Raw genomic sequence first — 15,429 nt, 5'->3', positions numbered from 1 at the left:
TCTCCTACAGATGGGCCCAGTAACAGAGATCCCCCAGAGAGATGTCCCTGTCCTCCGTATTCCCAGGATAATCACATATATACAATGTCCTCAGTCACTGCGTGTCTCCTACAGATGGGCCCAGTAACAGAGATACCCCAGAGAGATGTCCCCGTCCTCTGTATTCCCAGGATAATCACATATATACCATGTCCTCAGTCACTGTGTGTCTCCTACAGATGGGCCCAGTAACAGAGATACCCCAGAGAGATGTCCCCGTCCTCTGTATTCCCAGGATAATCACGTATATACCGTGTCCTCAGTCACTGTGTGTCTCCTACAGATGGGCCCAGTAACAGAGATACCCCAGAGAGATGTCCCCGTCCTCTGTATTCCCAGGATAATCACATATATACCATGTCCTCAGTCACTGCGTGTCTCCTACAGATGGGCCCAGTAACAGAGATACCCCAGAGAGATGTCCCCGTCCTCTGTATTCCCAGGATAATCACATATATACCATGTCCTCAGTCACTGCGTGTCTCCTACAGATGGGGCCAGTAACAGATACCCCAGAGAGATGTCCCCGTCCTCTGTATTCCCAGGATAATCACATATATACAATGTCCTCAGTCACTGCGTGTCTCCTACAGATGGGGCCAGTAACAGAGATACCCCAGAGAGATGTCCCTCGTCCGAAGGAGAAGAGACGGATGTGTCTGACATTAAAACAGAAGATACAGAAGGAGAAGAGACGGATGAGCCTGATATTAAGGCAGAAGATACAGAGGGAGAAGACACATATATGAGTGTTGATCAGCAGTGTAAGAAGGACATCCCTACAGATACTAGCACAGGTGAGGAATAATCACTTATTACATATTTCCTTGTTCTGCCAATACGGTTTATCTTATTCTAAACCCTCCTCTGTCAGACCAAACCAATGAGGACAATGCATCTGCTTAGTGGGGGAGTCAGGAGCCACCAGCCCCTATTATACTCCTGCTCTCCCCCTCACATCCTGTCACTGTGTGTTACTAGCCCAGAGATCTGACCAGTCTCCTCCCCACACTCTCTGGTGTATCTCATACATCAGGAGACATCAGCACCTATTATACTCCTGCTCCCCCCTCACATCATGTCACTGTGTGTTACCAGCCCAGAGATCTGACCAGTCTCCTCCCCACACTCTCTGGTGTATCTCATACATCTGGAGCCATCAGCCCCTATTATACTCCTGCTGTCCCCCTCACATCATGTTACTGTGTGTTACCAGCCCAGAGATCTGACCAGTCTCCTCCCCACACTCTCTGGTGTATCTCATACATCAGGAGACATCACCCCTATTATACTCCTGCTCTCCCCTCACATCATGTCACTGTGTGTTACCAGAGATCTGACCAGTCTCCTCCCCACACTCTCTGGTGTATCTCATGCATCAGGAGCCATCAGCCCCTATTATACTCCTGCTCTCCCCCTCACATCCTGTCACTGTGTGTTACCAGCCCAGAGATCTGACCAGTCTTCTCCCCACACTCTCTGGTGTATCTCATACATCAGGAGACATCAGCCCCTATTATACTCCTGCTCCCCCTCACATCCTGTCACTGTGTGTTACCAGCCCAAAGATCTGACCAGTCTCCTCCCCACACTCTCTGGTGTATCTCATACATCAGGAGCCATCAGCCCCTATAATACTCCTGCTCTCCCCCTCACATCCTGTCACTGTGTGTTACCAGCCCAAAGATCTGACCAGTCTCCTCCCCACACTCTCTGGTGTATCTAATACATCAGGAGCCATCAGCCCCTATTATACTCCTGCTCTCCCCCTCACATCATGTCACTGTGTGTTACCAGCCCAGAGATCTGACCAGTCTCCTCCCCACACTCTCTGGTGTATCTCATACATCAGGTGCCATCAGCCCCTATTATACTCCTGCTCTCCCCCTCACATCATGTCACTGTGTGTTACCAGCCCAGAGATCTGACCAGTCTCCTCCCCACACTCTCTGGTGTATCTCATACATCAGGAGCCATCAGCCCCTATTATACTCCTGCTCTCCCCCTCACATCATGTCACTGTGTGTTACCAACCCAGAGATCTGACCAGTTTCCTCCCCACACTCTCTGGTGTTTCTTCTGCGGCAGACGTCAGGGGCCACAGGTATAACCGTGGGTAGAGAGTGAGGTCACGATCGTTTTTTAAGTTTTTTTTTTTTATATTCTTATTTTTACACTGACGCTGGAGTCAGTGACAGAGCAGCAGCGCTGGGGGTCTGTTAGGGATGGGAGGAAGGAATATACCCACGTGAGTCTCCTCCCCTGATCCCTTCCTGCCTGCCTGCTGCATAGTGATAGAGGGACACGGAGAGCACTCAGCCAGTCCGGGGTCCACCTCTTCACAGCCGGGCCATTTGGGCAAATCCCCCCTGTACCTCTCCTACTGGAGCACAGGTTAGAGTAATTTATGCTCCTGCCGGCCATCCTGGGAATTCTAAAGAGCTTCGCTGATTGGTGCCTCGGACCCCCTGGATCCTCCTACAACCCAGATGTCCCCTGTGGTTCCCATGGACTTCAAGGAAAGAAAGTTAACTAAGGTAGGTTCTACCATAACTTTCCATTTTATCAACCACTAGGGTGGCACTCTGACTGGGCTGGCCATGACCAATGCCTCCCGCTTCTTACAATGGGTGCAGGGCAAGATCCCGGCCTTGTTTGCAAAACTCTGGATACCGGCGGATGGACCCTCCCTTCTGAGGCGTTCCTGTGGTTGGTAGGCCATTGGGGCAGACCAACGGTGGATTGATGGCTTTACGCCACATTCACCAGGTCACCCTGTATGGGTCCAGGTCTCGAGACCCAGCAGTTTACAGCATGGGTCTTCAAACTGTGGCCCTCCAGATGTTGTGTAACTACATGTCCCAGCATGCCCTGACAGTTTTGGCATGCTCTTATAGGAAAAAATGTGTCAATGCATGTTGGAACATGTAGTTTCACAACATCTGGAGGGCCACAGTTTAATGACCCATGGTTTACAGGGTCAACGCTCTGTCAGGCCAGTGGCCGTTCGTTCTGAGGTATGCTTTTTCCCCATTTTGCTCCTCTAAGTTTTTCGTACGTTAAAAGCGGAGGTGGGGGCACCTTGATCCAGGAGAATCTGGTTCTCGGATCTGCGGACCCTGTCAGGGGCCTCTCTGATCCGTCTGCCTCTAGGGCCAGAACCGCTCACAGAGCTGTTGAGACCACCTTATTAAGAGCCACGGGCTTGACTTCGAGGTCATTTCACCTATGCTCAGGGCCCATCCGCCTTCTTTGGCTGGTGCTTATCGCATCTGGTGGGATTATTTTTCAGGGCGTCTCCCAGGACTTACCGTTTGTCTAGGGTTTTGTCCTTTCGGTAAAAGTAGTGTGGGGGGGGGGGGCCCTCCGCCTGTCTTCTTTAAAGGGACAGGGCTCGGCTCTCTCCTTTTTATTCCGCAGGCGTTGAGCTTTGTTGCACGATCTCCGCTCCTTCTGGCAGGGGGTCCTGCAGATCCAACCTCTGTTTGTTACAAACCTGGTGGTTTGGTAGGATCTTTCTCTGATTCTTTGGCTAATTTGGACAACGGTTTTCCTGTTGACCGTTGCTGCTGGGTGTCTGCCCGGCAGGCTCTGTCAGCTCCGTCACCTTTCGTAGCCTTTCATTCTCATAGGGCAGATTCTTTGAAACGTTACTTTACACCTCACAAGGTGGTCTCTGAATTTCAGGTCATCCAGGAGATAGTGATCCCTGCCCTTTGTAGGCCGGCGGTCTCTCCTAGGCAGCAATCAACTGGAGTGGGCTGTGCTTTGCACATCTATATACATCACACTGGAACACTTCGGTGATCTGACTCTCTCTTTATCCACTAGAGAATTCCTAAGAGGGGTTGGTCTTCTACCACGCAGACTATTGCCAGCCGATAGCTGCGGTCGGTTATCAAGCAGGCTTCCTTGTTCACCTCCCTCCCGGTCCTTGCGGGGGTCAGGGCTCATTCCACTATGTCTGTGGGTGTGTTTCGGGCTTTTACAGGTGGTGCAACGGCAGAGCAACTTTGCAAGGTGGCAACTTGGTCGTCTGCCAACGATTTCTTACGCTTTTTTGCGTTTGTTACGTTTGCCTCCCAGAACTCGGCATTCGGCCAGAGTATACTGGCCGCGGCACAGGCGCGTCCCCACCCTTAGGTGCCTACTTTAGGACGTCCCACTGTTATCCCTGTGGCCCCTGACGTCTGCCGCAGAAGAAACCGAGATTTATGTCTTACCTGTTAAATCTCTTTCTTCGAGGACGTCAGGGGCCACAGGGATCCCTCCCTGCCGCGCCTGCTTCATGGTATTGAAGTTCATAGTTCTTCCGTTGAATGAACTTAGTTAAAGGTTCCTTTGTTGAGGTACTTATACATGTTACAGTTATGGTTTCTCTGTTGAGGAACCACACACACACACATTTGTTGGATGTGTCTCTGTATGGGTTTCTCTTCCTTCTATCTTGTCTCCTGCCTGGATTTGGAAAAATTTGAAAGTAGCTAGCCTAGGAGGCGGGGTAGAGGAGGGGAGGAGCCAGGGCTGTCTCTAGGCAGCAAGAAGTTTTATCCTTTCTGGTGCTGGAATTGGATCTCTCTGGAATTGGACCTCACTCTCTACCCACTGTTATCCCTGTGGCCCCTGATGTCCTCGAAGAAAGAGATTTAACAGGTAAGACATAAATCTCGGTTTGGATTATGTATACTACTATATTAGTGTTCATTCTAGCATCTGCCATCTTTGAAAACCCATGCAGTTCCTCTTCCCTGCCTGGGGTGTCACTGTCTGCTGTAGTGCTTCTAGCACAGTGTGGTCTGTATATCAGCACTGATAAGCAAGACCTGTGCTAGAAACACCACAGCAGACAGCGACACCCCAGGCAGGGAAGAGGAACTGCATGGGTTTTCAAAGATGGCAGGTGCTAGAATGAACACTACAATATATCTATATAGGTTTTTGTATTATGTAAAATGTATTAATTTCTTTTGTAAGTTTTAGAAATGTCCCAGGAAGAAACCAGGAGGCTTTCCCTATCCGCGCAGGAAGAAGAAACATCGCAGAGACAACGACCATCACGGACCAAACATGGCAGAGGTCCCCAGGACAAAGGTGACGCCGGAAAAGAAGCCATCAGCAGGGGACCCAACTTCACAGATGAAGAAACGGACATCCTCATTAATCAAGTCATTCTTCACTCTTCTCAGCATTTCGGTTCAAAGTCCAGAAATGTGCAATCTCGATTCAAGAATAGGACGTGGAATGAAATTTCGAAAGCGGTTTCTTCGAAGGGGAGTTTCCAGCGAAGCAACGATAGCTGCAAGAAGAGGTTACGCGACTGCAAAAGATTAATTAATCAAAGGATACAGAATGGACAGAAGCTACACAAGGACTGGGAAAATAAGTTGAAAGATTACCTCCTACAGGGCCAGAAAGAAAGGCCGGGAACAAGTGCAAATGGTACTATAATATGTGTGTGTGTGTGTGTGTGTGTGTGTATATATATATATATATATATATATATGTATATATATATATATATATATATATATATATATATATATATATATATATATATATATATATATATATATACAAAAAACTGGAGGCGGCACTCGGAGACTTGTGCAGAAAGTTAAACGTGTATTACACACATGACAAGTGGTCTACGTTTCGGGGATAGCCTCCCCCATCATCCTGATGACGGGGAGGCTATCCCCGAAACGTAGATCACTTGTCATGTGTGTAATACACGTTTAACTTTCTGCACAAGTCTCCGAGTGCCGCCTCCAGTTTTTTTGTTTGTATGCTGCTCTGTAGGAAGGCACCAGAGCTCAGTATTCCCCCCTATATATTCGGGATGCGGCGGCACTCAGTCACAAATAAAGCACAGACACGGCCATTTCAATGTCTGTCACATTTTCGTCAGGGCAGCAAGTTACAACAAACAACTCACCATACTTGTAGTGCAGACCATCACCAAATCCTCCCTCTGGGTCATAATAATTTGTATACAATGTCCTCAGTCACTGCGTGTCTCCTACAGATGGGCCCAGTAACAGAGATACCCCAGAGAGATGTCCCCGTCCTCTGTATTCCCAGGATAATCACATATATACCATGTCCTCAGTCACTGCTTGTCTCCTACAGATGGGCCAGTAACAGAGATACACCAGAGAGATGTCCCCGTCCTCTGTATTCCCAGGATAATCACATATATACCATGTCCTCAGTCACTGCGTGTCTCCTACAGATGGGCCCAGTAACAGATATACCCCAGAGAGATGTCCCCGTCCTCTGTATTACCAGGATAATCACATATATACCATGTCCTCAGTCACTGCGTGTCTCCTACAGATGGGGCGTGTAACAGAGATACCCCAGAGAGATGTCCCCGTCCTCTGTATTCCCAGGATAATCACATATATACCATGTCCTCAGTCACTGTGTGTCTCCTACAGATGGGCCCAGTAACAGAGATACCTCAGAGAGATGTCCGCGTCCTCTGTATTCCCAGGATAATCACATATATACCATGTCCTCAGTCACTGCGTGTCTCCTACAGATGGGCCAGTAACAGAGATACACCAGAGAGATGTCCCCGTCCTCTGTATTCCCAGGATAATCACATATATACCATGTCCTCAGTCACTGCGTGTCTTCTACAGATGGGCCCAGTAACAGATATACCCCAGAGAGATGTCCCCGTCCTCTGTATTACCAGGATAATCACATATATACCATGTCCTCAGTCACTGCGTGTCTCCTACAGATGGGGCGTGTAACAGAGATACCCCAGAGAGATGTCCCCGTCCTCTGTATTCCCAGGATAATCACATATATACCATGTCCTCAGTCACTGTGTGTCTCCTACAGATGGGCCCAGTAACAGAGATACCTCAGAGAGATGTCCGCGTCCTCTGTATTCCCAGGATAATCACATATATACAATGTCCTCAGTCACTGCGTGTCTCCTACAGATGGCCCAGTAACAGAGATACCCCAGAGAGATGTCCCCGTCCTCTGTATTCCCAGGATAATCACATATATACCATGTCCTCAGTCACTGTGTGTCTCCTACAGATGGGCCCAGTAACAGAGATACCCCAGAGAGATGTCCCCGTCCTCTGTATTCCCAGGATAATCACATATATACCATGTCCTCAGTCACTGCGTGTCTCCTACAGATGGGCCAGTAACAGAGATACACCAGAGAGATGTCCCCGTCCTCTGTATTCCCAGGATTATCACATATATACCATGTCCTCAGTCACTGCGTGTCTCCTACAGATGGGGCGTGTAACAGAGATACCCCAGAGAGATGTCCCCGTCCTCTGTATTCCCAGGATAATCACATATATACCATGTCCTCAGTCACTGTGTGTCTCCTACAGATGGGCCCAGTAACAGAGATACCCCAGAGAGATGTCCCCGTCCTCTGTATTCCCAGGATAATCACGTATATACCATGTCCTCAGTCACTGCGTGTCTCCTACAGATGGGCCCAGTAACAGGGATACCCCAGAGAGATGTCCCTGTCCTCTGTATTCCCAGGATAATCACGTATATACCATGTCCTCAGTCACTGCGTGTCTCCTACAGATGGGCCCAGTAACAGGGATACCCCAGAGAGATGTCCCCGTCCTCTGTATTCCCAGGATAATCACATATATACCATGTCCTCAGTCACTGCGTGTCTCCTACAGATGGGCCCAGTAACAGAGATACCCCAGAGAGATGTCCCTCGTCCGAAGGAGAAGAGACGGATATGACTGACATTAAGGCAGAAGATACAGAGGAAGAAGAAGAGACGGATGTGTCTGACATGAAAACAGAAGATACAGAAGGAGAAGAGACGGATGAGCCTGATATTAAGGCAGAAGATACAGAGGGAGAAGACACATATATGAGTGTTGATCAGCAGTGTAAGAAGGACATCCCTACAGATACTAGCACAGGTGAGGAATAATCACTTATTACATATATTTTCTTGTTCTGCCAATACAGTTTTCTCTTATTCTAAACCCTCCTCTGTCAGACCAAACCAATGAGGACAATGCATCTGCTTAGTGGGGGAGTCAGGAGCCACCAGCCCCTATTATACTCCTGCTCCCCCTCACATCCTGTCACTGTGTGTTACTAGCCCAGAGATCTGACCAGTCTCCTCCCCACACTCTCTGGTGTATCTCATACATCAGGTGCCATCAGCCCCTATTATACTCCTGCTCTCCCCTCACATCATGTCACTGTGTGTTACCAGCCCAGAGATCTGACCAGTCTCCTCCCCACACTCTCTGGTGTATCTCATACATCAGGAGACATCAGCACCTATTATACTCCTGCTCTCCCCCTCACATCATGTCACTGTGTGTTACCAGCCCAGAGATCTGACCAGTCTCCTCCCCACACTCTCTGGTGTATCTCATACATCAGAATCCATCAGCCCCTATTATACTCCTGCTCTCCCCCTCACATCATGTCACTGTGTGTTACCAGCCCAGAGATCTGACCTGTCTCCTCCCCGCACTCTCTGGTGTATCTCATACATCAGGAGCCATCAGCTCCTATTATACTCCTGCTCTCCCCTCACATCATGTCACTGTGTGTTACCAGCCCAGAGATCTGACCAGTCTCCTCCCCACACTCTCTGGTGTATATCATACATCAGGAGCCATCAGCCCCTATTATACTCCTGCTCCCCCTCACATCCTGTCACTGTGTGTTACTAGCCCAGAGATCTGACCAGTCTCCTCCCCACAATCTCTGGTGTATCTCATACATCTGGAGCCATCAGCCCCTATTATACTCCTGCTCTCCCCCTCACATCATGTTACTGTGTGTTACCAGCCCAGAGATCTGACCAGTCTCCTCCCCACACTCTCTGGTGTATCTCATACATCAGGAGCCATCAGCCCCTATTATACTCCTGCTCTCCCCCTCACATCATGTCACTGTGTGTTACCAACCCAGAGATCTGACCAGTCTCCTCCCCACACTCTCTGGTGTATCTCATACATCAGGAGACATCACCCCTATTATACTCCTGCTCTCCCCTCACATCATGTCACTGTGTGTTACCAGCTCAGAGATCTGAACAGTCTCCTCCCCACACACTGGTGTATCTCATGCATCAGGAGCCATCAGCCCCTATTATACTCCTGCTCTCCCCCTCACATCCTGTCACTGTGTGTTACCAGCCAAAAGATCTGACCAGTCTCCTCCCCACACTCTCTGGTGTATCTCATACATCAGGAGACATCAGCCCCTATTATACTCCTGCTCCCCCTCACATCCTGTCACTGTGTGTTACCAGCCTAAAGATCTGACCAGTCTCCTCCCCACACTCTCTGGTGTATCTCATACATCAGGAGCCATCAGCCCCTATTATACTCCTGCTCTCCCCCTCACATCCTGTCACTGTGTGTTACCAGCCCAAAGATCTGACCAGTCTCCTCCCCACACTCTCTGGTGTATCTCATACATCAGGAGCCATCAGCCCCTATTATACTCCTGCTCTCCCCCTCACATCATGTCACTGTGTGTTACCAACCCAGAGATCTGACCAGTTTCCTCCCCACACTCTCTGGTGTTTCTTCTGCGGCAGACGTCAGGGGCCACAGGTATAACCGTGGGTAGAGAGTGAGGTCACGATCGTTTTTTAAGTTTATTTTTTTTAATTCTTATTTTTACACTGACGCTGGAGTCAGTGACAGAGCAGCAGCGCTGGGGGTCTGTTAGGGACGGGAGGAAGGAATATACCCACGTGAGTCTCCTCCCCTGATCCCTTCCTGCCTGCCTGCTGCATAGTGATAGAGGGACACGGAGAGCACTCAGCCAGTCCGGGGTCCACCTCTTCACAGCTGGGCCATTTGGGCAAATCCCCCCTGTACCTCTCCTACTGAAGCACAGGTTACAGTAATTTATGCTCCTGCCGGCCATCCTGGGAATTCTAAAGAGCTTCGCTGATTGGTGCCTCGGACCCCCTGGATCCTCCTACAACCCCGATGTCCCCTGTGGTTCCCATGGACTTCAAGGAAAGAAAGTTAACTAAGGTAGGTTCTACCATAACTTTCCATTTTATCAACCACTAGGGTGGCACTCTGAGTGGGCCGGCCATGACAAATGCCTCCCGCTTCTTTCAATGGGTGCAGGGCAAGATCCCGGCCTTGTTTGCAAAACTCTGGATACCGGCGGATGGACCCTCCCTTCGGAGGCGTTCCTGTGGTTGGTAGGCCATTGGGGAAGACCAACGGTGGATTGATGGCTTTACGCCACATTCACCAGGTCACCCTGTATGGGTCCAGGTATCGAGACCCAGCAGTTTACAGCATGGGTCTTTAAACTGTGGCCCTCCAGATGTTGTGTAACTACATGTCCCAGCATGCCCTGACAGTTTTGGCATGCTCTTATAGGAAAAAATGTGTCAATGCATGTTGGAACATGTAGTTTTCCAACATCTGGAGGGCCACAGTTTAATGACCCATGGTTTACAGGGTCAACGCTCTGTCAGGCCAGTGGCCGTTCGTTCTGAGGAATGCTTTTTCCCCATTTTGCTCCTCCTCAAAGTTTTTCGTACGTTAAAGGCGGAGGTGGGGGCACCTTGATCCAGGAGAATCTGGTTCTCGGATCTGCGGACCCTGTCAGGGGCCTCTATGATCCTTCTGCCTCTAGGGCCAGAACCGCTCACAGAGCTGTTGAGACCACCTTATTAAGAGCCACGGGCTTGACTTCGAGGTCATATCACCTATGCTCAGGGCCCATCAGCCTTCTTTGGCTGGTGCTTATCGCATCTGGTGGGATTATTTTTCATGGTGTCTCCCAGGACTTACCGTTTGTCTAGGGTTTTGTCCTTTCGGTAAAAGTAGTGGGGGGGGGGGCCCTCCGCCTGTCTTCTTTAAAGTGACAGGGCTCGGCTTTCTCCTTTTTATTCTGCAGGCGATGAGCTTTCTTGCACGATCTCCGCTCCTGGCAGGTTGTCCTGCAGATCCAACCTCTGGTTGTTACAAACATGGTGGTTTGATTAAATCTTTCTTTGATTCTTTAGGGCTCTTTACAGGCTAACTGGGACAACGGTTTTCCTGTTGACCGTTGCTGCTGGGTGTCTGCCCGGCAGGCTCTGTTAGGTCAGCCGCCTTTCATAGTCTTTCATTCTCATAGGACGGATTCTTTGAAACGTTACTTTACACCTCACAAGGTGGTTCCTGAATTTCAGGTCATCCAGGAGATAGTGATCCCTGCCCTTTGTAGGCCGGCGGTCTCTCCTAGGCAGCAATCAACTGGAGTGGGCGGTGCTTTGCACATCTATATACATCACGCTGGAACATTTCGGCGATCTGACTCTCTCTTTATCCACTAGAGAATTCCTAAGAGGGGCTGGTCTGCTACCACGCAGACTTTTGCCAGCCGATAGCTGCGGTCGGTTATCAAGCAGGCCTCCTTGTTCACCTCCCTCCCGGTTCTTGCGGGGGTCAGGGCTCATTCCACTACGTCTGTGTGTGTGTTTCGGGCTTTTACAGGTGGTGCAACTGCAGAGCAACTTTGCAAGGTGGAAACTTGGTCGTCTGCCAACGATGTCATATGCTTTTTTGCGTTTGTTACGTTTGCCTCCCAGAACTCGGCATTCGGCCAGAGTATACTGGCCGCGGCACAGGCGCGTCCCCACCCTTAGGTGCCTACTTTAGGACGTCCCACTGTTATCCCTGTGGCCCCTGACGTCTGCCGCAGAAGAAACCGAGATTTATGTCTTACCTGTTAAATCTCTTTCTTCGAGGACGCCTGGGGCCACAGGGATCCCTCCCTGCCGCGCCTGCTTCATGGTATTGAAGTTCATAGTTCTTCCGTTGAATGAACTTAGTTAACAGTTCCTCTGTTGAGGTACTTATACATGTCACAGTTATGGTTTCTCTGTTGAGCAACCACACACACACATATTTGTTGGATGTGTCTCTGTATGGGTTTCTCTTCCTTCTATCTTGTCTCCTGCCTGGCTTTGGAAAAAACTGAAAGTAGCTAGCCTAGGAGGCGGGGTAGAGGAGGGAGGAGCCAGGGCTGTCTCTAGGCAGCCAGAAGTTTTATCCTTTCTGGTGCTGGAATTGGATCGTGACCTCACTCACTACCCACTGTTATCCCTGTGGCCTCTGACGTCCTCGAAGAAAGAGATTTAACAGGTAAGACATAAATCTCGGTTTCGATTATGTATACTACTATTAGTGTTCATTCTAGCACCTGCCAACTTTGAAAACCCATGCAGTTCCTCTTCCCTGCCTGGGGTGTCGCTGTCTGCTGCAGTGCTTCTAGCAAAGTGTGGTCTGTATTTCAGCACTGATAAGCAAACCAGACCTGTGCTAGAAACACCACAGCAGACAGCGACACCGCAGGCAGGGAAGAGGAACTGCATGGGTTTTCAAAGATGGCGGGTGCTAGAATGAACACTACTATATATCTATAGAAGTTTTTGTATTATGTAAAATGTATTCATTTCTTTTGTAAGTTTTAGAAATGTCCCAGGAAGAAACCAGGAGGCTTTCCCTATCCGCACAGGAAGAAGAAACATCGCAGAGACAACGACCATCACGGACCAAACATGGCAGAGGTCCCCAGGACAAAGATGACACCGGAAAAGAAGCCATCAGCAGGGGACCCAACTTCACAGATGAAGAAACGGACACCCTCATTAATCAAGTCATTCTTCACTCTTCTCAGCATGTCGGTTCAAAGTCCAGAAATGTGCAATCTCGATTCAAGAATAGGACGTGGAATGAAATTTCGAAAGCGGTTTCTTCGAAGGGGAGTTTCCAGCGAAGCAACGATAGCTGCAAGAAGAGGTTACGAGACTGCAAAAGATTCATTAATCAAAGGATACAGAATGGACAGAAGCTACACAAGGACTGGGAAAATAAGATGAAAGATTACCTCCTACAGGGCCAGAAAGAAAGGCCGGGAACAGGTGCACAAGGTACTATGATGTGTGTGTATGTGTATATATGTATAGTGTAAGTGTTTTGCTGGGGTGGTGCCTGAACGAAACAGGATATATACAGGCGAAAATCGGCACTTACCCACCATCAAAAGAATCACAGAAGCTTAGATGTGCAAACAACTCACCATACTTGTAGTGCAGACCATCACCAAATCCTCCTTCTGGGCGGACGCCGACTGCAGTCGGAGTCGCCACCGGAAGTTGTCACCCCATGCTCCCTGCACCACCATCTTGATTACTGGAAAATAGCATAAAAAATCCAGGCAGCTGGATCCAGTACTATCAAATAATAAGATATTGGAAAGTGCAGTTCATCGGATATGGTCTCAAATTCCTCATACCACCTACCAACATCTCATAGAGTCCATGCCAAGAAGAATCCATGCAGCATTTAGGGCAAAAGGTGGTCCAACATTGTTACATAGTAGGTAAGGCTGAAAAAAGACTTGCGTCCATCTAGTTCAACCTTGCTGATTTGGTAGGTTCTGGTATTTTACAGACAATTTATATTTCTTATTTGTACCCATGGATGTTTTTCTCCAGTAAATGTTTGTCCAACCTTGCCTTGAACGCATTTAATGAGCCAGCCGTTACCACCTCTCTGGGAAGAGAGTTCCAGAGTTTGACTGTTCTGACCGTAAAGAAATTCTTTCTACTAGCTGAATTAAATCTTTTTTCTTCTAATCTATACTCGTGCCCTCGTGTCCTAGATTCCTTTCTAGTAGAAAAGAGGGTGTGTGACAGTTCCTTATATTGGCCCTTGATATACTTGTACATGTTGAACATGTCCCCTCTTAAACTTCTCTTTTCCAATGTAAATGGTCCCAAATTGCTTAATCTCTTCCCATAGCTTAAATTCTCCATTATCCTAATAAGCTTTGTTGCTCGCCTTTGAATTTTTTCTAATTCTATGATGTCCTTTTTATAGTGTGTATTGAGTGAGTGGTCATAATTATTTGTATACAATTTCCTCAGTCACTGCGTGTCTCCTATAGATGGGCCCAGTAACAGAGATACCCCAGAGAGATGTCCCTGTCCTCTGTATTCCCAGGATAATCACATGTATATCATGTCCTCAGTCACTGCGTGTCTCCTACAGATGGGGCCAGTAATATAGATACCCCAGAGAGATGTCCCCGTCCTCTGTATTCCCAGGATAATCACATATATACCATGTCCTCAGTCACTGTGTGTCTCCTACAGATGGGCCCAGTAACAGAGATACCCCAGAGAGATGTCCCCGTCCTCTGTATTCCCAGGATAATCACATATATACAATGTCCTCAGTCACTGCGTGTCTCCTACAGATGGGCCCAGTAACAGAGATACCCCAGAGAGATGTCCCCGTCCTCTGTATTCCCAGCACTGTACAGAGGAGACTCACAGGACCCCACAGGAGGATCAGGTAGGTGGGATTAGGGTCTCCTCAATATACCAAAGTGATTTTCACTATATGAATTGCAGTAGTTGTGTGTGTGTGTGTGTCTTATTGACTGATAGTCTACTGTGTAATCTCAATAACATCAGACATTCCTAATGTGGCATTTTGTGTATATTCAATATTAAAATTTGACTGATATTAAGGCAGAAGATACAGAGGAAGAAGAAGAGACGGATGTGACTGACATTAACACAGAAGACACAGAAGGAGAAGAGACGGATGAACCTGAGGGAGAAGACAAGTATATGACGGTTGATCAGCAGTGTAAGAAGGACATCCCTACAGGTGCCAGCACAGGTGAGGAATAATCACTTATTACATATTTTCCTTGTTTTGCCAATACAGTTTTCTCTTATTCTAAACCCTCCTCTGTCAGACCAAATGCATCTGCTTAGTGGGGGGGTCAGGAGCCACCAGCCCATATTATACTCCTGCTCTTCCCTCACATCATGTCACTGTGTGTTACCAGCCCAGAGATCTGACCAGTCTCCTCCCCGCATTCTCTGGTGTATCTCATACATCAGGAGCCATCAGCCCCTATTATACTCCTGCTCTCCCCTCACATCATGTCACTGTGTGTTACCAGCCCAGAGATCTGACCAGTCTCCTCCCCACACTCTCTGGTGCATCTCATACATCAGGTACCATCAGCCCCTATTATACTCCTGCTCTCCCCCTCACATCATGTCACTGTGTGTTACAGCCCAGAGATCTGACCAGTCTCCTCCCCACACTCTCTGATGTATCTCATACATTAGGAGCCATCAGCCCCTATTATACCCCTGCTCTCCCCCTCACATCATGTCACTGTGTGTTACCAGCCCAGAGATCTGACCAGTCTCCTCCCCACACTCTCTGGTGTACCTCATACATCAGGAGCCATCAGTCCCTATTATACTCCTGCTCTCCCCTCACATCATGTCACTGTGTGTTACCAGCCCAGAGATCTGACCAGTCTCCTCCCCACACTCTCTGGTGTACCTCATACATC

General features: G+C 48.6%; 2 protein-coding genes across 15 annotated transcripts in view; one reads left to right on the top strand and one right to left on the bottom strand.

The window, feature by feature from the left end:
• The window catches only part of LOC146009536 (uncharacterized), a 783,885-nt gene that overhangs the window by 531,745 nt on the left and 236,711 nt on the right, over window positions 1–15,429 (bottom strand).
• LOC146009999 (uncharacterized) overlaps window positions 1–15,429 on the top strand; it is a 49,462-nt gene that overhangs the window by 26,306 nt on the left and 7,727 nt on the right. For 10 of the 14 annotated variants that reach the window (XM_083150731.1, XM_083150724.1, XM_083150730.1 and 7 more), the window contains 6 exons: window positions 633–836; window positions 5,014–5,478; window positions 7,725–7,976; window positions 12,509–12,973; window positions 14,305–14,402; window positions 14,582–14,735. In XM_083150731.1, coding sequence (XP_083006857.1) covers window positions 633–836; window positions 5,014–5,478; window positions 7,725–7,976; window positions 12,509–12,973; window positions 14,305–14,402; window positions 14,582–14,735 — 1,638 coding nt within the window. Of the gene's footprint in view, window positions 1–632; window positions 837–5,013; window positions 5,479–7,724; window positions 7,977–12,508; window positions 12,974–14,304; window positions 14,407–14,581; window positions 14,736–15,429 lie in introns of all 14 variants that reach the window. The other 4 variants (XM_083150728.1, XM_083150727.1, XM_083150723.1 and 1 more) reach the window with 4 other exon arrangements.

This window comes from Crinia signifera, chromosome 6 (genome assembly GCF_055691185.1).
Source record: "Crinia signifera chromosome 6, ASM5569118v1, whole genome shotgun sequence".
Taxonomy (NCBI): domain Eukaryota; kingdom Metazoa; phylum Chordata; class Amphibia; order Anura; family Myobatrachidae; genus Crinia; species Crinia signifera.
The sequence above is the reverse complement of the archived record's forward strand: the minus strand, read 5'-3'. Positions and strand labels throughout refer to the sequence as shown.